General features: G+C 34.3%; 1 protein-coding gene and 1 pseudogene across 2 annotated transcripts; both read left to right on the forward strand.

The window, feature by feature from the left end:
• The first annotated feature begins 4,336 nt into the window (after positions 1-4,336).
• LOC120138501 lies at positions 4,337-5,851 on the forward strand. 2 transcript variants are annotated; one of them, XR_005517543.1, is made up of 3 exons: positions 4,337-4,488; positions 4,872-5,608; positions 5,716-5,851. XR_005517543.1 is itself a non-coding variant. In XM_039153949.1 (2 exons), the coding sequence occupies exons 1-2, from the start codon at positions 4,447-4,449 to the stop codon at positions 5,541-5,543; spliced, it is 714 nt and encodes a 237-aa protein (XP_039009880.1). In that variant the 5' UTR covers positions 4,337-4,446; the 3' UTR covers positions 5,544-5,691. The 2 variants fall into 2 exon arrangements, 1 of the variants encoding a protein (XP_039009880.1); XM_039153949.1 differs by lacking the exon at positions 5,716-5,851 and having other exon boundaries at positions 4,872-5,691.
• A 1,960-nt stretch (positions 5,852-7,811) lies between these two features.
• On the forward strand, positions 7,812-8,527 carry LOC120138522 (annotated as a pseudogene).
• The last annotated feature ends 12,962 nt before the right edge of the window (positions 8,528-21,489 follow it).

Genomic DNA, 21,489 nt, shown 5'->3' on the forward strand with positions numbered 1-21,489 from the left:
TCACAACAAATAAGTCATCTACAGCAACATGGGTTTATTCCCCAGCCAAGTACAATATAGCTTAAGGTAAGAAGGGCTATTTATCATCAAATACCTTCGAGTTCGATTACATTCAACTCAAAGACATATCAAATTTACAGTATAACTCGAGGCTAGAAGGGTTGTAGGTCAACAAAAACCTTCGAGTTCGATTACACTCTGCTCAAAGACACATCATTTGCAGCATAGCTTAGGGCAAGAAGGGCTATCTGCCAACAAAAGACCTTCGAGTTCGATTACACTCAGCTCAATGGCAAATCATTTGCAGCATAGCTCAAGGCGAGAAGGGTTATCTGCCAACAAAAGACCTTCGAGTTCGATTACACTCAGCTCAAAGGCACATCATTTGCAGCATAGCTCAAGGCGAGAAGGGTTATCTGCCAACAAAAGACCTTCGAGTTTGATTACACTCAGCTCAAAGGAACATCATTTGCAGCTTAGCTCAAGGCAAGAAGGGTTATCTTCCAATAAAAGACCTTCAAGTTCGATTACACTCAGCTCAAAGGCACATCATTTGCAGCATAGCTCAAGGCGATAAGGGTTATATGTCAATAGAAAACTATCGAGTTTGATTACATTCAGCTCAAAGGCATATCCTATTTACAGCATAGCTCAAGGCGAGAAGGGTTATCTGTCAACCAAGACCTTCGAGTTCGATTACATTCAGCTTAAAGGCATATCAAATTTACAACATAGCTCAAGGTGAGAAGGGCTATATGTCAACAAACACTGTCAAGTTCGATACCATTCAACTCGAGGATGTACTCTCCGAAGGGTAGCATCAAGGAACTACCTTCCGAAAGAATTTTTAAGCCGAAGTCTTTAAATAAAGAAGAATACCAAGGCCCAATTTCAGGCTCAATCCGAAGCCCAATTACAGTTGTTCCCTAACAACGAACACATAAAAGGAAGAAGAGAATCAGACAAAAACTGGTTGTCTTTTTGTCATTGCCCTATTCTTGTTGACACAAAATGTGCAAAGAGGGGCAGTTGTAGACACCCGTTTTGTCCGGGTCAAAAAAATCAGCCACCAACAACAATATTCCAGTCAATCTCCAAGACTTCTTGAAGCCGCCATCGTCGTCACATACATTAAGAAATACCCAAAGTCAGTCATATCAAGCCCAAAGTAAAAAAAAAAACAACAATAAATCCCATAAAATCTGGGATTTTACCTACTCCAAAGAAATCATTACATGCAACAACCATTATAAAATGAGGAGGGATTCATACTTGAAGGAGGGGGAGTCGAAAACAAATAAAAAGAGAGGGAAGAGAACGAGAGGCTTACCACGATCGTCGGAGGCTTCAAACATCGTCGGAAGAGTCGAAACATCGAAGGTAAAAATTTAGATCTACGTCGATTTATAAGTTTTTAGAAAAAAAGGTTGTCGGATTCGACTTTAGGGTGGTGAGAGCTTCGATTTGGTGTATTTTATATTTTTCGGCCACCGTGAATAGTGACCGGCGGTGGCGGCGCACGGTGGCCGATCGTTGATCGGTTTCCCTCCGGTGAAGAAAACTATAGAGAAGTGAGAGCTTTTCTCTCTTAGAGAGAGAAGCAAAAATGAAAAATGAGAGATGGGGAGGCATTTAGGCATGTTATGGGATATAAATACCCTCCCCAAAACTACGTCGTTTTGGGGAAGAACCTCTGTGTCATTTTAAAAATGGGCAAACCTCGTCCTCAGTTCCTGTAATTTATAACTTTTACATTTTAGTCATTAAATTTTAATTTTCAGCATGTTAATTTGGATTTCGAATTTTACTATGTTTACATTTTAGTCACTAATTTATGTTTTTATTCGAATATGGCCTAAGAATTTATGCATGTTTTATTTTGGTCACTAGTGTAAATTATTTTTCTTTTATTTTAGTCTTTTAATTGTGAAATAATTTTATTTTAATTAGTCTTTTATTTGATATTTTGAAATTATTATTATTATTATTTCCTAAATTTTATATTTTATATTTATTTTTTATAAATTAATATTTTATTTTTTTATATTAATATTTTCTTAACTTTTATTTTAATTTTTATGATGTTATTTTACCTTATTATTATTATTTTTAATTTAACCTCTTAAAATTATTTCTTTTGTTTAGCATTCAATATTTTATTCTACCATCTAATATTTTGTTTGATTTTTTCAGTAGTAATTTAAATCGATAAAAGGTAAGTAATTCGAATTGAATTTTTAAATTTCAATTTAAATTTTAACTTTCACAATTAAGACAACCGACAAATTAAATGGTACCGAAAGGGCAGTTTAAGTGTATTAATCATTCCTTGACTATAACCAACTCCCGAACTCGTTTTAATCGAATCTTTGTAAACGCAAACCAATTTTTTGTCTTAAAAATAATTTTTCTTAAAATTGTTTTTAAAAGTCATTTTTAGGTATTTGACCTACCTAACCCAAAGGTTGATGTCGACTCTTTCAATTTAATTTCAAAATCCCTAATTTTTCAAAATTAAAGTCGTAACTATTTTTTAAAACAATAAATAATTGTTTCACCCGAAAAATAGTTATGACAATATTATCAACATGTTAAATCACTTCCTTAGCCTCTTCCAACTGGTGCAAATATTGATTATCCTCAAGCACAACATTAGCCTTTTTAAGCACAACTATTATGTATATTATATACGAAAGAAAAATGAAGAAATATATATGTATTGAAATCAAATAATATCATAATATTATAATTATTTATAATTAAATTTAGACAGAAACTTGAAAACTCGACTTGATAAGAAAAAATTTCAAGTTCAGTTCAAGTTATAAAATAGGATTCATCAACTCGGATAACTCGAAATTTTTATTTGGCTCGACTCAACTCGATCGAATGCTCATTCCTAACGGACGGGTGACCAGTACGAGTGTGAAAAAAATCTGATCTGTTGATCCGATCTAAATATTCAGATATCTTATCCGTCTTTTAATTTTGGATTATTCAAATCGAATATCCAAAAAAAATCAAATAATCATACTAGATACGGATCGCTGAAACTTCAGTTTCGGATTATTCGAAAATCCAAAAAAATTGACCTTTAAATGATTTTATTCTGGCCCAACAGTTGCATCCCCCACCCAGCTTGATTTTTTTCTAACTTTTAAATTATTTATTTTTCAATCTTTTAAATAGATATTAAGTATTTGTTTTAAAATTATTCAATATGTTTTGATAAATATATAGTAGAGGTATAAACTATATTGTATAAAGTTATAATTTTTTTTATTAAATTAAAGTTTATATTTGTATTAGGATATCTAGATATTTGATATGAACATTCGGATATATAAAAGTTCGGATATCCAAATTTTTTTAGATCGGAAACGGATCACAATTTTATGATACAAAATTTCGGATTAGATAAAATCTTATATCTGAAAATACACACTCCTAGTGACCAGAGATGATCGACCGTAGGAATAAAGGGATTAAAATTATAGATTTTCTTTTATTTTAAAAGAAAATTAAGGTATTTTTAAAGATAAAGATAAAAGATAATAATAATAATAATAATAATAATAATAATAATAATAATAATAATAATAATAATAATAATTTTAAAATTTAAGATTTTAAAAAATTATAAACATAATACGTGTTATTTAATAAGTTTTTTTAACTACTGTCACAACTCAAATACTTAAAATTATAACATTAATAATGTTAAACACATAATTTAGGTATTACTTTTTATTTAGCCAAAATTTTAACAGAAATATACTTTGAGATAATTATTTAGGTGTCAAAATGTAGGGCTAAGCAACGAAACTGATAAAATCTAAAAATTAACACGAACCGAGTAAAACGGTTTGATTCGGTTCAGTTTGACATTATACGGTTCGGTTTTCGGTTCGATTTAAAGTTTTAATTCTTTTGATTCAGTTCGGTTCAAGTTGGGTTTTTCATATAGAACTCATTTGTTTCATATTGAACCGAATAGACAATTTTTTTAAAAAAATTTATAATTTCAAGTGATTTTTTCATTGAAAAATAGATAAGCCGAACCAAACCGAATTGAAAAATTCGAACTGTTAAAAAAGTTGAACAGAACCGAAAATATCGATTTCAATTTTTTCGGTTTTTTAATTATTCGATTTCGGTTTTGGTTTAAATTTTAAAAAACCGTTTATTTTGATTCGACTTAATATTTGATAAAAAATCGAATCGAACCGAACTGAATACACCGGTACCGAAATGTTAATATCCAGAGGGAGAAGATAAAAGGCAAAAAATCAGGGCGTGTCAATCACGTACACTGAAAGGCGGTGGTGGAAAAATCGAACAGCTGATCTCTTTCGATTTGGTTACTTCATGGCCACATAATACTCTCCTCTTAGCTGTAGATTTTTCTCTGATATCTCCCCCCTATGGTTGCCTCCAAACCCAAGCATGGCTATTTCTCTTAACTCAGTCTTCGGCTTCAATTTTAAGGTAAGAAACCCGAATCTTTGTCTTCTTTTATAATTATCACTACTTTACTTTTCGTTTCTCTCTGCTTGTTTTATACAGTTTCTTGTAAATGTATTTGCTTCATAGCCTTTTCAATAGTTGAAAACTTAAGTGGTTGAAGCAATAATAATGAAAACAAGAATGGATTAATGCAAGAACTTGTTTTCTTTGTCTGGTTTCCTTTTCCTTTCTTTAATCTTAACAGTATGGGGATCTCTGGTTATTGATTTTAGCCTAATTCATTTCCATATGTGAAAGCTTGTCATTTCATAGTAGTGTTTGGTGCGTTATTTAATGTAGTTTATGGCTATATATACATGCGTATTGGATTATCTTATCTATTGAAGTTGCAACTCGAATTTCAGTATGTCACGAGATCTTCTGTTGGAGCTTCAGTGTTTAAGGCAAACACCATCGTTTCTCCCTTGCAAATGTATGGCTCTGGGGGATTTATACACCAAAAAAGATGGGGACTATGTCTTTCACTCGCGGACAGTGACCCACTATCTGCTGATAGCAGCATAAAGGCTTCCGAAGAGGCCGAGAGACTGGTTTCCGATGATCGAGATTCGGCCATGAATCCCCCATCATTGGATGATGAATCGCGCTCTCAAAACTCTGAGGCTAGTAATGGTTCAATGGTTTCTTCAATTCCAGAGCAGGATGTGTCATCGTCTCCAAACTTGCAGTCTACGACAAGAAAAGTTTCTTTAACAGCTAAAGAAAGATTAAGGGCAGCTCGGGTTCTCAGCCGTTATACAGAGTCGAAGCCATCAAAATCAGAGATGGGAAGTAAAGTATTGGATGCTATGAGGGAAGGTGATAAGGGGAAAAAGAGAAGTCGACTTCCTGAAGCACCTACGAATTTGTTCGATGACAGCAAGCGAGGATTACCAAAGCCAGGCCTCACGTTTCAGTTTCCAGGAGGAAACGATCTCCTTCTCATCATCTTCTCGGTGGTCTTTATCAGCACAGTAATGTTCACTACAACTTACATAGTATGGAAAGTTGGGGCTATACATTTTAATGAGTACTAGGGCTACAATAAGGTTCAAATGTTCAAGCACCATCACTGAAGATGGCATGGCATCTTTGATTTCAGGTACTGTTGATGTATACATGGATGTAAAAAACAATTGTGATAATGATGTTTTATTATCAATGCTTAACATTTTTGGCCTCGTATATTGTCTGGCTTGTTTAAAACAGGATGTTTTATTATCAATGCTTTAAGTAAAGTCTCAAGTTCGAGTATTTGTGTATGTGGAAGATCCCTACGGGAAGATTCACCCACCAAAGTCATGTGCGACATGAATCGTTCACGATTAGTCAAGACGAAGCATCGAACCGGGAGGGCAACTAAAAAAATATAATTTAGAAATAAAGTTCTGTACTGCTGACAAATGTGTTGATGAATGTCAACAGGAATTACAAGTTAACACAGCTAATCTTAACATGATGAATTCTAAGACGAATATCAACAGGCTTTTACAAGTGAACAAGCTTCTGGTTGGAAACAAGTGCGATCTAACTGTAAAAAAAAAAAAAAAGAGAGTAAATTATGCATTTAGTATTTAAACTATCAGTTTTGATCTATTTTAATATCTAAAATTTCATTTTTTATATCATACCTAACTTTTAATTTTTGTTTCATTTTAATATTTCATTGTTGAAAATTTAACGACACTAATTTTTTTATTAGTAAATTATATAATTCAACACTTAATTATCTTTTCACTCATATTTTGATACTAAAATTTAAAACTTTCAATTTAACTACTTAATTTTCAAATTGATCATATTTTAATTACTCGAATTTATTTTATTAATAATTTTTGTGACATGACATTTTTTTGTTTTATTACTTTTTTGTCTCATAAAAGATGTTCATTATTGATTTTTTTGGGGTCAATTTTTAAACTTTGACTAATTTTTGTTTAAAATTTATTATTGATAAAAATATACAAAAATATATTTTAAAAATCTTCAATCAAGTAGTTTTTAAATATATATTTTATAAAATTTAATTATTTAAATATTTAAAATACTCATGGTCAAATTTAACAATTTTGACTTTTAAAAAGTCAATAAGGGACATTTTTTATAGGATAGAGGGAGTAATATATAATTAAAAATAAGAAAATAAAATTGAAAGTTAGAGTGATTAAATTAGGAGTAATTTGAAAGTTAAGCAATTAAATTAAAAAAATTAAACTTTAGCGATCAAAATAAGAGTGAGAAGATAGTTAAGTGATGATGATGCAATTTATCCATAAAGAAGGTTCCATGTGCAAATCACTTGTTAAGTTTCTAACGGCGATGTACTAAAATGAAACAAAAATTAAACGTTAAGTATGATTTTAAAAAATTGAAAGTTTAACTACTAAAATGAATCAAAATTGATAGTTTAAACACTAAATGCGTAATTTACCCAAAAATGATTTCTTAAAAGATTTAGAGACTGTTTGTTTGCCTTTTAATGGAATCATTCAGTGTTGAATGCTGAACCGTTCAGCATTCAGCGTGTTTGTTTCGTACCTCTGAATGATTCAGTGCTGACTGATTCAGCAAAACAGTGCTGAATGATTCAGCACAGAAGTACATTCTTAATTATTCAAAGTCATTATCAAACAACATGTCACATTCAGAGTTAATTCATACAGAGCCTCTGAATCATTCAATATTTGAATCATTCAGCGCTTAATCATTCTGAAGTAAACAAACAACCCCTTAGCGTTGTATCTCACTAGATCATTTTTTGTGTGTGTAGGCGTAAGGTAGTATCTTTTTAAAGATAAATTCAACCATTTGACGTTGAACGCTCATACTTCTAATATTGTTGGTGCTTGAACTCGAATCCTCAATAAATAACAACAATTCCTTTACACCAAGGTCACTAGGATTCGTGCATCTCACTAAATCAATTAATTATTGGTGAATATAATATATTAATATAATACTTTAAACACGATTTAGGTAAGATATATAATTATAATGTAAAAATCATTATCATACAATTTCTTAAAATAATTTGAAAATAAGATATTTATTTCTGGTTTTGAAACAGAGGCAGTTATAACTTCCTTGCCACTTCCAAACCAACTGTATCCATGAAAACAAACTCAACTGAACTGATTTATTAATTAAAAACAGTTTATTTATTATTATTATAAATATCAAGAGAGAAACTGAAACAGTTTTACGGCTCACACAACCAACAACCTCCGTTTAAAATTAAAACGCTGTTTCTCTTCTCAAAATATCAAGCTTTGATCATAGATTTTGAGTTTTTTTTTTCTTTTACATTGTTGAAGATGATCAATTATGGTGAACGTGTCAAAGGTTCATGGAGCCCACAAGAAGATGCTAACCTGATCAAGCTAGTGGAACAACATGGTGCCCGGAACTGGTCCATGATAAGCTTGCAATCCCTGGAAGATCCGGTAAGTCTTGCCGGCTACGGTGGTGCAATCAGCTCAGTCCCGCCGTGCAACACCGTCCTTTTACAGCTGCAGAGGATGCTGTTATTATTCAAGCGCATGCTGTTCACGGGAATAAATGGGCTACAATTGCTAGGTTGTTGCCGGGACGTACGGATAACGCGATAAAAAATCATTGGAATTCGACTTTAAATCGGAAACAAAAAACCGAGTTGTCATCCGGGTCATCGGAGTCAATCTCCGGGGTGAAACGGCGAAGCCAGGATGCGTCCGAGTCTGAGTCAGGGAATAAAAAGCAGTGTCTAGGATTGATGATGCCGGAGCATGAGGTAAGGTTATCGGGGCCCAAGACGTTGCTGACGCTATCTCCGCCAGGAGAGAGCGTGGCAGCAGTGGAGGAGGAGATGGTGGTAGCGAAAAGTGAGGAAGGCGGTGATGGTGGTGAAGGTGGAGAAGAGAAAAAGAGAGCGGCGGCTGTGGAGGAAACAACATGCTTGTTGAACATCATGCGACGTATGATTAAAGAGGAGGTTAGGAGATATATTGATAGAATAATAGCTGATCAAAAGCAATGAAAATGAATGTTCCAAAACCAACAATCCCTCTCTTTTAATTTCTTCTCCTCCTTCCTTTTGTTTATTTTAATGCAATAACAGAAACAGAAAGAAACTACTTAGATCTTTGCCTCATCTTTCTTCTCTTCCTCTTGAACATATGTCGAAACAATTTTTTCCTAAAAGGTGAAAAAGGTAAAAACTATATTAATTTTTAATTATCTTCTTTTTAATTTAAAAATAAATACGATTTAAAAGACACTATCGTTTCGAAAAATTTTAGATTTCCTTTATGATCGAAAAAATACGGTTCGAAGAGTCGTCACCAATCTTTGATTAGGGTGTGATTGGGTACCCAAAAACATTTTTGTTATTTTAAATAAAAATTAATTTTAATTAAAACAACAAGTTAAAGTCTGCGTTACCAAAATCGAGTTCGAGAGTCTATTACGTATGGGAAAGGATTAGCACCCCCACAACGCCCTAAATCGGTACCTAGTCGATTAATTAACGTCTTTGTAATGAACCTTAGAAATTCGAATTTAATTTGACTTTTGATCCCATAAAACAAAGATGTGAATTTAATAATATTCAAAAGCACCCAAATAAATTAAATTAAAATTACCAAGTCGTTTTAGAAAGATAAAAAATGTTCGATTATTTACAAATATCGAGACCAGATCTTAAAAGCTATAACAACATTTTCTCGATAAATTTAAATAGTCGAACATTTCTTTTTCTTCCATTCCCAAATTTTAAAGTGATGGATCAATATTTAGGCGTCACTAATGGGATACACTTTTATTTTAAAATCATTAAAAGCGGACCTCAAATGCGTTATGACAACCCACTTAAAACAATTTTAAATTAAAAGTGTATTACCCTTAATCTTATTATGTAATATGTCGAGTTATGCAAATGAGGTTACCATACAAATCGTGCAAAAAAAAAGTGTATTGTGATTTAATAACCACTAGAATAGTAAATATAATTTAAAGACAAGAACACATTATATATAAACTACCCTTAAAATAAATTAAAAAAAAATTATATAATGCGTATATATATATATATATATAATATTATGCACATCTTATGAGTTAGAAGACATGGAATTTAAATCATGCATTACATATATGGTTATTTCCATAATAAAGGCCATAATACCAATATATATGTGTTAAACACATATTAAACATTAGATCACCAAATACACCAATTATAGCATATTCCACCCATAACTTAAGCAAACCAAAAAATGTATCACACGGGCATGTATTATAAAGGGGAAAAGAAGGAAAAAACAATGAGAAATAGCATGTCTAAAATGAAATAACAGTAAAATACAGTAGATCAATTCAAAATCAATAAGTGATGAAATTGAAATAAAATAAAGATAGCATGTTAAATTCAAATAATAGAAAAGAATTGAGCTAGTGATCTAAATGGAGGCGCATGAAAATTAAGAAACATATTAAAAATATATAAGACTCGATTCGAGGACTAAAACGTAACATTACTAAAATTGACGGATCTCACACACTATTATGGCACTCACAAAACATGGGTTGACTAAGCCACCAATACACTGTCGTTTTAATACATAAACATATATAATATTTTGGGTATCAAATTTGAACCGTAGCCCCATTTACTTTAGCTTTCCTCCTCGCAGCCGCTCTCCATTTCACTCTCATGCGGCGTTGCTCACTCCAAAAGGATCCATGGTTGATGCTTGGCCATCAATCTTCGATGGCCTCTTCACTCCAAATCGACACCTACGTCTGATATTATTAAACCGAGCCCTTCGAGACCCCCTCGCACCATCTACCCTTCAAAACTCACACGACGTTACCCACTCTCTACTATGACAAAAACTGACGATAATGCTTCCAACGAATAAGGTAACCCGATTATAACTCTCTCTATTTTACTTTCATTTTCTGGTTTGTTATTTAATTTTAGACTTTTTTGTTTTCATAAAACTAACACCAGTCTCTATCTCCATCAATTGGACCCCGAACGAATAGGATGGAACCACTAAGACTAAAGGGTAAACAATCTTTCTCTACTCTTTCATTTTGTTTGGTTCGAGCATGCTGATAATAATAATGTAAAATTGGTACTAAAATAAGGGAATGGTTGAATACCTCTTGAAGAATAGGCACTTATGTCCTGTATATCGAAGTAGAAGCCCCTGTTTACTTTCCAAGATCACTTCTATTGCTTTTCGAAAAAAGGTCGAATCCCTTTGTTACATCGTTCAATTTTTGACTAGGGAAAAAGAAAATCTTTACACTCACTGTTTTCGTTTTTGCTCTTATTGTGTAAAAAAATGAAAATGGTCCCTGTTCCACGTAATGGTTGATGGTTGATATCTCCCTCCTCATTTTTCGTGTTTTTTCTGTTTCTTCTCTATGCTCTCCAACTCTCCTTGTTCTCTCGATTCAACTTCTTTTCTGCCTGTGTTTCCCCCCCTCTGTGTAATTTTGTGATGGTTGATAATCTGATCTCCCCCCTAATCTCTGGTGGTTAATCTTTAAAACCGACCCTCACCCCATTTACAATTTTTTTAAACTCCCGATAACTTTTTTTTCAATTTTACAGGACTTCACGGACGGGAGGCTTGGATGCTGCTCTGCTGGGTAGTTGGGCTTGAGTTGGACCTTCAACTGGTTTGGGGTCGAGTTAGGTTGCCATTACTTCGGGTTTTCTCCGACATAACCCCGGACAAATCGAGTATCTACAGCTGCCCCTCTTTGCTCATTATCGTGTAACAAGAATAGAGAAAAGATCAAAAGATGATCGAGTTTGTCCGGTCCTGATAACTTCAAACGATTAAAGCACTCCACTGTTACTTCGGGATAAATAAAACTTGAAAAATCTTCAAATGACGGGTCTGCTCCCTCTTGTTCAAGGATTAAGGAACTCAAACAATCTTCTAAAAACGGGTTCGCTCCCTATTGCTTAAGGGAGTAGAACTCGAATAATCTTCTACTTACAGGTTTGCTCCCTCTTGCTTCAGGGGGTAGAACTCGAACAATCTTCTGCCTATGGGTTCACTCCCTCTTGTTTTAGGGAGTAGAACTCGAACAATCTTCTACCTATGGGTTCGCTCCCTCTCGCTTCAGGGAGTAAAACTCGAACAATCTTCTGTCTACGGGTTCGCTCCATCTTGCTTCAGGGAGTAGAACTCAAACAATCTTCTGGTGTGATTCTGCTTCACTATTCTTCCATGAAGGCTCAACTTCGAGGGTTAAACCTGAAAATCAAACGTTGCCACTCATTAATGTATGCTTGAAGATTTGAAAAACATTATACTTAAAAAATTAGAATTTAAGAGAATCGTTGAGAATCCATTTCTCTTGTGGGAGCTTGTCTCGCAACAACTAGATATAAGAATCTTCTTGGACTCGACTGCCATCTGAACCTATCTCTTCCTGGGACTTTGAATTGGTTAATGACTCCCCGTACACATTTCCTTTTAATCAATTGATCAACTTCTTTGTACTCGAGAACCTTCGCTTTCCTCTCACATCTAATGATATGATGTTTGCTCTAACACTCTTCCGAGAAGGCTTAAAATGGCCCGAAGGAATTATCATCTTGCTCGAAAGACATACAAATGACCCGAAGGATTTCATCATCATGCTCGAAAGACTTGCTCATGGATTTGCTTCACTACTCTTCGGTGAAGGCGTACAAATTACCCGAAGGATTTAATCATCATGCTCGAAAGACTTACTGATGGCTCGAAGGACTTCATCATCATGCTCAAAAAACTTACTGATGGGTTTGCTTCACTACTCTTCCGTGAAGGCTAACAAATTTCCCGAAGGATTTAATCATCATGCTCGAAAGACTTACTGATGGCCCGAAGGACTTCATCATCATGCTCGAAAGACTTACTGATGACACTTACTGATGGGTTTGCTTCACTACTCTTCCCTGAAGGCTTACAAATTACCCTAAGGATTTAATCATCATGCTCGAAAGACTAACTAATGGCCCTAAGGATTTAAGCATCATGCTCGAAAGACTTATTGATGGCCCGAAGGACTTACTAAGTGCGAAATTTTGGAAAAAAAATCCTTTTTAGTTTTCAAATGTTTCATTTTCTTAAAACATCACTTTCTTATTTTTCAAACTCATGTGAAAACATCCTACCCAAAGGTCTTATGGATGGCCCGAAAGACTTATCATCTTGCTTTAAAGGCTTATAGATGATCTAAAGGATTTTTAATCATCATGCTCGAAAGACTTACTGATGGTCCCAAATGACTTAAATTGTTTACTGGATAAGAAACCTTTCTTATTTTTCAAAATCTCAAACTTTATATTTTAATGAGAAATCATTCTCATTTCACTTCATAAAATGACTTAATGGTCGGGCCACTTGCCCTGCTTCCAAGCAATGCTTCCTTTATGGATTGACCCCTGCATTTCTCAGGTTCTGCCTCTCTAAACATGATTCCCTGTATTTTATGTTTAACTTCTACCTTTCAATTTTTGGGATTTTAACATCCTGCATCTTCTCTTTTCACTGGAAGATCTTTCAAAACCATGTGTTTATGCATGAAACACGAATACAATTAAATGTATCAGTGTAATGCATTTTCTTTTATGCAAATGATGTTCTTATGAATGAATAAATGTTGATTCAATCTTCATTTGACTTCAAAGTGGCGAACTTAGTCTTCTTCTACTTGATCATTCCTTTCCAGGGTTTGCTTTAAATATCCGTATAACAACTCATAATTTCTTACTTGCATTTTTGAAGAGCCTTCTGATCTTCTTCTATCTTCTTGTTGTCTTCGTTTTCTATCTTCATTTCAGAGAAATCACTTTCTCTCTCAACTTCTTGCTATGATCAGAAATACCACTGTGTTGCCCCATTTTCGTCCTTGGCTCAATTACGCTTTCTGAGTTGTTCTTTCAGGACTCTGCCATTGATTGATGCTCGGTTGATTTTCTTTACAAGGTAAACTCTACTCAAATTCATGGTCTGCCCCTGACGCTTCAAGTCGTGAGACTCATTCTCAATATCTTCTTGGTATGAATCTTGTCACCCCAACATGATCTGGGTTTCTGGTCATGCCCCTAAGTGGGTACTCATGGATTTCTTCGTGCCCAACATATCCTAACTTGAATGTTCTCATTCTGGTGTCACTACACAATAGTGTTGTCAAATAGTTTGAGGGCGCCTCTTCACATTGTCACAAACACTTAAGAAGTGACCAATTTTTCTAACAAAATGTCTTGCATTTTATACAAGCTGTAATATGTGCCCCTTCTGAATAATGAGATCATCTTCTTCTTGATGGGTAATTGACAACGTCACAAGGAAATGTTATAAGTTCTATTCTTCATTTATTATGTTCTCTTGGACCATTTGCTTCAAGATTGTGGAATGCTTCATGTTCTGGAATCGCTTATTCATATTCTCCAATAGAGGCAAAATGAGTCTCACCAGCTTCAAGAACCTTTCACATTTGAGACTGTCATGTTTGAAAATGTTTTTCCCTTTTCTATTATTATAGGGATCAAAAATGAAAGAATTTTATAAAATATTTCCCCTTAATTCAAGCTCACAATCGAATCAAATTATAACCATGAGTTCACAGAATATTAAAATAATCAATAGCTCTTTAATGTTTTCAAAGTTATAGCTCTTTGACAAGTGTCAAAATTGATGGGTTGGCTTCCTATTTTTTAATGTTTCTGCCAACAAACTTACATTTCTTTCTCGGTCCTTGTGAACATCACAACATGCCCCTCCTTCTGGCTTGGTATTTTAATCGGATATGGATAAAATGATGCAACTAGCATAATCAATTACTAAACTTTCTAGAACACTTCTATTTCAGTTCTCTGAAATCTTCCATTTGTTCAAGCTTCGTAGACTCCTCTAACCAAGGCAGAGCAGAAATATCGATCTAAAAATGAAATTTCTGAGTGCTCGTGTGAAATTGACTATAACAGGTGTTACTTGACTCCCTTAGTACATCTTTACCAAAACTCCTTATTTATAAAATTGATTTAATTTTCTATTGCCTGGCTAGCTGAAATCAGCTTGATTGTAATTTGCCTCTATCGGGCTAGCTGAAGGGTTCATCTCATCACAAAGTCTTTGACTTGACAATCACAGTGGAGCATACACCAAATTACTATATACCCGATCAAGGTCATGGTTTGAATATAATTTATTCATAAAGCCAGGGCTTTCGACTTTCCTATATAACCAATTGCTTTAGCGGAATAGCTCAGCTTTATTGTATACATATAATATAATCACTTTTATCAAGCTAGCTGAATTCTATCCATAAAGCTGGGGCGTTTAACCAATTGCTCTAGAGGGACAGCTCAAGCTTTATTGTATACATATAATATTATAATCTAGGTATACAGATTCAATTTCATAAGCTTGTCAAGAAGAACATGTCATAGTATAGGTGTTGTTGAAAGTCAGAAAATCTCATCGTTAGAGTTTAGTTCCCAAGCAATTGACCTAAACTAGATTCACCTACTCGATTATTCCATCTGTAAAGATCATAATCATCATTGAACGTCATCAAAAAAAGTGTGGTCTATTCAGTTTCATGACATCATACACAAAAGATGCCTCACGTTGTCCGCTCCTATACATACCTGAATACCAAGCCTCTTGTTCATTCCCTTATAAGAGGAGAAGGTTATATCCTGCAAGAAAGGGTATGGTGTTCGATTGTATATCCTAGGGGTAAGGTCCAGGGTCCTTGTTTTACCAGTTTTCAATCATGTCACTTTGTCAAAGAACAATAACTCTGACCATTTACAGAGTTTTTTAATTCAGTTGATATTCAAAGAATTTCAAATTGCAAATTTAATTCAATGCTCACCATCTTTAAAGTAGTATAAATTCATTTAAATATCATTACAAAAAAACTGAGAAATGATGAAAAACAAGTTCAAACATGATGTTGCAAATGAAATAAAGCTTCATGATGAATGAAATGATCTCTTCCTAATTAGGATGCCCCATTACTCATCTAACGTAGCAACACCTAACCCAAACGGATGCTACATTATGTGCACTGATGCCCCACTCGAGCTCGTCATCCACCGTTTCACCAATTCTTGTGTCAATGTCCCATTTTCCACAAGCATCTCTATCACTTTTAACAATGGCCTACAATTCCCTATAAAATGCCCCAATACCCCCAAGTGGAAATCACAGACACCATCTTGATCATAGTTGTGAGCAGAAGGGTCTGGTTGCATTTTCACTGGCCTTGGTGTGATATATTGACCTTTAACCAAATGGGGATATAGATCCGAGATAGAAGTTTGGAACACTTTCAAAGTATTTTTCAATCTTGGGACTTTCTTTGGAAGACTCGAGTAACCTGCCACCCCTTTTCTTTTACGGCTGTGAGAGCTCTGGACGTAACATTCATTCACCTCATCAGCTTGTTCATTTTGATCGGTTGGGTTTTTAGAAGTGTCTTTCAAGTTTCCTTTGCTGATTGCATCCTCAATTAACTCCCCAGCTGTCATAAGATCCTTGAAGTTATTCATCGACTTTCCCAGCATTAACTCAAAGAAAGGAGTTAGAAGAGAATCGTGAAACATATATGATATTTCTTCATCTAACAAAAGAGGCTGAACTTGTGCTGCCACTCCTCTCCATCTTAGGGCATATTCTTTAAAGCTCTCAGTAGCTTTCATTCTTATCCTTTGAAGGTCATGATGTTTTGGGGCTAAGCCTTTAACATATTGATATTGTCCTAGAAAAGCATCAGCTAGGCTGACCCATGTCTTGATCTGTTATTTGTTCAAACGGTTATACCATACTATAGCTGGCCCAGCAAGACTATCATAGAAGTAATGAATCAACAGATTGTCATTATTTAGGTACCCTTTCATCTTTCTACAAAACATCTTTAGATGAATTAGGGGACAACTAGTGCCATCATATTTTTCAAAATTAGGCACCCTAAATTCATGTGGGATGACCAAATCAGGGACCAAACTGAGTTCTCTAATTTCTAACTCCTTGTGAGGGGCATTAACAACCTTCATATCTTTAATGGCTTCATTCAACCACCTGAATTTGTCTTCAAATTGCTCATAATTGACGAGGCTCTTCCCTTGGTTTGAGTTAGAAGCTCCAGGGTAGGTTATGATTCTCGACGTAATAGTTTGATGAGACTGGTATCCTTTATCAACGATTTCCTTTCTATCAGTAGCCTTAGTTGCCAACACCTGGATCATTTGATTTGATACCTCTTACAGAGAACCCGATGCTTGATTCCTCGTATCTTGTTGTGACCCGACTAACTTCTCTTGTAACTGATCTTGTGATCCCTTATGAGATTGCTCCATTGTTTCCATTTGTTTGTTCATGACGATGAGGAAGTAGTATTAATAGATGATCTTGTTATTATTGTCACATAACCTTCCATAAGTTATTACCGTGTTTTTATAATTAATGCATGTAAAATACTTAAATAAATACATGCAATGAAAATGAAAATGCCAAATACAAATACAAAAGGTGTCATCCAGAGTGATCATCTTAAAATAACTTTCATTAGACACAAAGGTCGCGATACATCAAACAAACTTTACATATAATGGACAGCTTTCGCTCCTAACTTTTCTATCTCATTCAAAAGCCAATTTAACTTCCATTCATGCTCGGGTGTTGAGTTGTCAATATGCTTCAATTATCTTGTAAAGCCAGCTAAAACAACCCATTTGTGAGCTACATCGCTTGCTTGGGTCATAACTTCTTTAATGACTTTGTCCATTTTCTCTATCTTGAGTGTCGATTCCCGGAGCTGTAGACACTGCTATTGATTTTTTCATGTAAGAAAGTCATTGTGGTTATGAAACTCTTGCATAAGGTCACTACAGTCATCTACAATCTTCATTAACTTCTTGTTCTTGGCTCTAGTGGCTTCTAGCTCAGCGTCAGTCTCCCGCTTGTGGCGCTGATATGAGATTTCCATATTGGCAATGGATATGTTCAACGTCTGAATTTTGGCTTGATATTTTTCCAAATTATCAACAACTATATTGTTCCTTCTTTATGCAATCTGTAAATCATGAGAAAAACTTCTCGGCTCGACCTTCGTGCATATTGCAATTCTTTCTCCACTGTTTATTATCAGTCTTCAGTTTAGCGACTCATACTATCCACTCCTCTGGGACATTTCTTATGCCAGCAAATTTGAAAGCTTGACTGATCCTTTGAAAATCATCTCGCATGGTTTCCATCTCTCCATAACTTATTATTTTCACTTCTTAAATGATGAATCTGAGCTTCGTACTTTGGCAAACAATCTTATTCTTGGATGTCCTCACTGATACCCTTACCTTTGGTCACTTTTGGTTCAAACCCAACAGGATAATCTGTTTACAAACTGGGTTGTCCTTTCAATTCAAACTCCAATACTCCATGATCTAGAAGAAGTTGGACTGGGCGTTTGAAGGTAGAACAATTCTCAATAGAATGTCCTTGAATTCCAACATGATATTCACAACAAACGTTGACGTCATACCAGCTTGGATATGGAGGCTGCAGAGGTTTCACATAATGCGGGGCCACTTCTTGGGCTTCTAATAGTTCATCGTACAATTCCTTATATGATATTGGGATGGAATCACAACGAGAGCCACCTCTCAACTTGGGTTGAATTGGAGTTTCTAGTTTTATTTCCTTTGATGTTGGGAGTAGACTATCAAACATCCACGAGTTCTGACTACATGGCTTCTTTTCATCCTTCTGAACTTCTATAGTTGCCACTATTTCCTTGACATTTCCAAACAACTTGTTGATACGAACAATGATCGTGCGTGATTTCTCATACTGACTAGAATCAACAGGTTCTAAAGTAGTCTCTTGCGTATCTAACACCGTGAGATTGTTTTCATTGAGTTCTTTCTTTTCTTTTGTAGAAGTCTCTCTTCCTTTGGATAAAACATCTATTCTAACCATCATCTTGGACATTTTATCTTTAATCTCTCTTATCTCATTGTGCTCTTCCTCAGACATATGATCTTTATGTGCGCAACTCTCCACTATTTTCGAAGCTTTCTCAGGATGCCATTTCTTGACTGTGTTATAGTCTGTTTGATCACGAAACCCCTTGTCCATCATGAAAACCTTTTACTATGATGACCACTAACAAATCAACACCTTTTGAATATGTCATGATCATGCAATGCAGACAAAGAGAAAAACAACATAAAAATAGGTTAGTACAAATAAGATAACAAAATGACAAAAAGCAACAATAACAAAATAAATAAATTGAAGCTAATAAGAATGCAAATGCAAATGCACAAGGTGTTAATTCCAAAAGTGACCACCATAGAACAACCTTCATTTAGACAACAAGAATTCAGTACACCATGTAGCCAAAATATATAAATGTGATTCTTCATTCCTTCATTTCCTTGAGCCGTACTCTTCTTGGAATCTAATATTGCACCCAAAGTTGTCGCCGTATTTTATCACCTTTGATGATGCCAGATGTCCTTAAATTGAATCTTGAGGTCTCTATTTTTACTTTCAATACGAAGCGGTCTTCATGTCTTTGTGAAGGGTCTTCTTGTCCTTGGTATAACTATATCTATCTTCTGATGGAATATCTTGGCCTTCACTCCTTTAAAGGAAGTCTTCAATCAGCTTCAGATTTCTTCATTCATCGGATGTCCTTCTTCATGGATCATTTGAACATCTTTGGATCTCCCGGTTTTGACTACATGGTTGAGAATTTCTTGTCTCAATATGTCCAGCCTTCTTATTAGTCAATCACTTGCGAATTAACACCTTGTGATGACATGAAGATGCAAATAAAATAAAATCAAAATAAAATAGACATAGAACAAAAATGGGTTAGTACACATAATATCATCAATAAAATAATAAATATCATAATCATTAAATAAAACCTACCCTTACATGCTGGCTACCCAATCATGCTTTAGTAGATCCTACCCAACATGATATATACCTCGTGCTTTGTTTGAACATTAAAACCCTAACCGCATGATATCTAATTCGCATGCTTGTTTGAGAAAAATAAACCTAATCGCATGATATCTAGTTCGCATACATTTATTCGAAAAACGAAAATAAATGAATAAAAAAAAGCTTTTCCTTGTGTACCCTCCTCACGGGACTCTTAAGGTTCGGGTTAGGCTCGACCTAAGCTCGGGCTCTATGTTCACTATATGCTGGGTTCGGATCTAAAGTAATAGGTTCTCAAATTGTCCTTTTCGGTGCCCCCTTAGGCTGCCAAACCCTCAATCTTGGCCTATCACAGGCTTTAGGGGATCGAGTTCAATTTCGAGGGAACACATCTCCTTATGTTCATACGGAGGTGAATACCATCACGAGGACCATAAGGCGTGAGCTCCAGGAGCAATCCACTATCCCATGCGGAGGTGAAAACCACACGAGGGCATAGTCTCTCACTCCTACTTAATTTGGACGGAGCGGAGTTTTAGCTCTTGTCATGATAATGCAACTGTGCAGTGTGTGATGAAAAGCGAAAAAAACACAATAAAAAATTCAAAACCAATTCCCAAAACACATAATTATTCTGAAACCATTAGCAAACAGATCAGTACAACTATTTAGTTATTAATCGAATTAAATTAAAAAAAATCAAAATACAAACAAAACTTATTAAAAACCAAACAAGGGATCAAAAACCAAATTAAAGCGAATTTATAATTTTCAATTGCAAAGATAATTAATTAATCGACTATCGGCCTGACTCTTTAAAAAAAGGTCCCCAGTAGAGTCGTCAAGCTGTCGAAATGATTTTTTTCCTAAAAGGTGAAAGCCACATTAATTCTTAATTATCCTCTTTTTAATTTAAAAACAAATGCGCTTTAAAAGACCTCTCGTTTTTAAAAATTTTGGATTTCCTTTACGATTGAAAAAATACGATTCGAAGAGTCGCCACCAATCTTTGATTAGGGTGTGATTGGGCACCCAAAAACATTTTTTCTATTTTAAATAAAAATTAATTTTAATTAAAACAACAAGTTAAAGTATGCGTTACCAAAATCGAGTTCGGGAGTCAGTTACGTATGTAGAAGGATTAGCACCCCCACAACGCCCTAAATCGGTACCTAGTCGATTAATTAAAATCTTTGCAATGAACCTTAGAAATTCGAATTTAATTTGACTTTTGATCTCATAAAACAAATATGTGAATTTAATAATATTCAAAAGCACCAAAATAAATTAAATTAAAATTACCAAGTCGTTTTAGAAAGATAAAGAATGTTCGATTATTTACAAATATCGAGACCAGATCTTAAAAGCTATAACAACCTTTTCTCGATAAATTTAAATAGCCGAACATTTCTTTTTCTTCTATTCCCAAATTTTAAAGCGATGGATCAATTTTTAGGCGTCACTAATGGGATACACTTTTATTTTAAAATCATTAAAAGTGGACCTCAAATGCGTTATGACAACCCACTTAAAACAATTTTAAATTAAAAGTGTATTACCCTTAATCCTATTATGTAATATGTCGAGTTATGCAAATGAGGTTACCATGTGAATCGTGCAAAAAATAGTGTATTGTGATTTAATAAGCATTAGAATAGTAAATATAATTTAAAGACAAGAACACATTATATATGAACTACCCTTAAAATAAATTTTAAAAACAAATTATATAATGCGTACATATATATATATATATATATATATAATATTATGCACATCTCATGAGTTAGAAGACATGGAATTTAAATCATGCATTACATATATGGTTATTTCCATAATAAAGGCCATAATACCAATATATATGTATTAAACACATATTAAACATTAGATCACCAAATACTCCAATTATAGCATATTCCACCCATAACTTAAGGAAACCAATAAATGTATCACACGGGCATGTATTATACAGGGGAAAAGAAGGGAAAAAAATGAGAAATAACATGTCTAAAATGAAATAACAGTAAAA

The sequence above is a fragment of the Hibiscus syriacus genome, unplaced genomic scaffold (genome assembly GCF_006381635.1).
Source record: "Hibiscus syriacus cultivar Baekdansim isolate YM2019G1 unplaced genomic scaffold, ASM638163v2 tig00110694_pilon, whole genome shotgun sequence".
In the NCBI taxonomy this organism is placed as follows: domain Eukaryota; kingdom Viridiplantae; phylum Streptophyta; class Magnoliopsida; order Malvales; family Malvaceae; genus Hibiscus; species Hibiscus syriacus.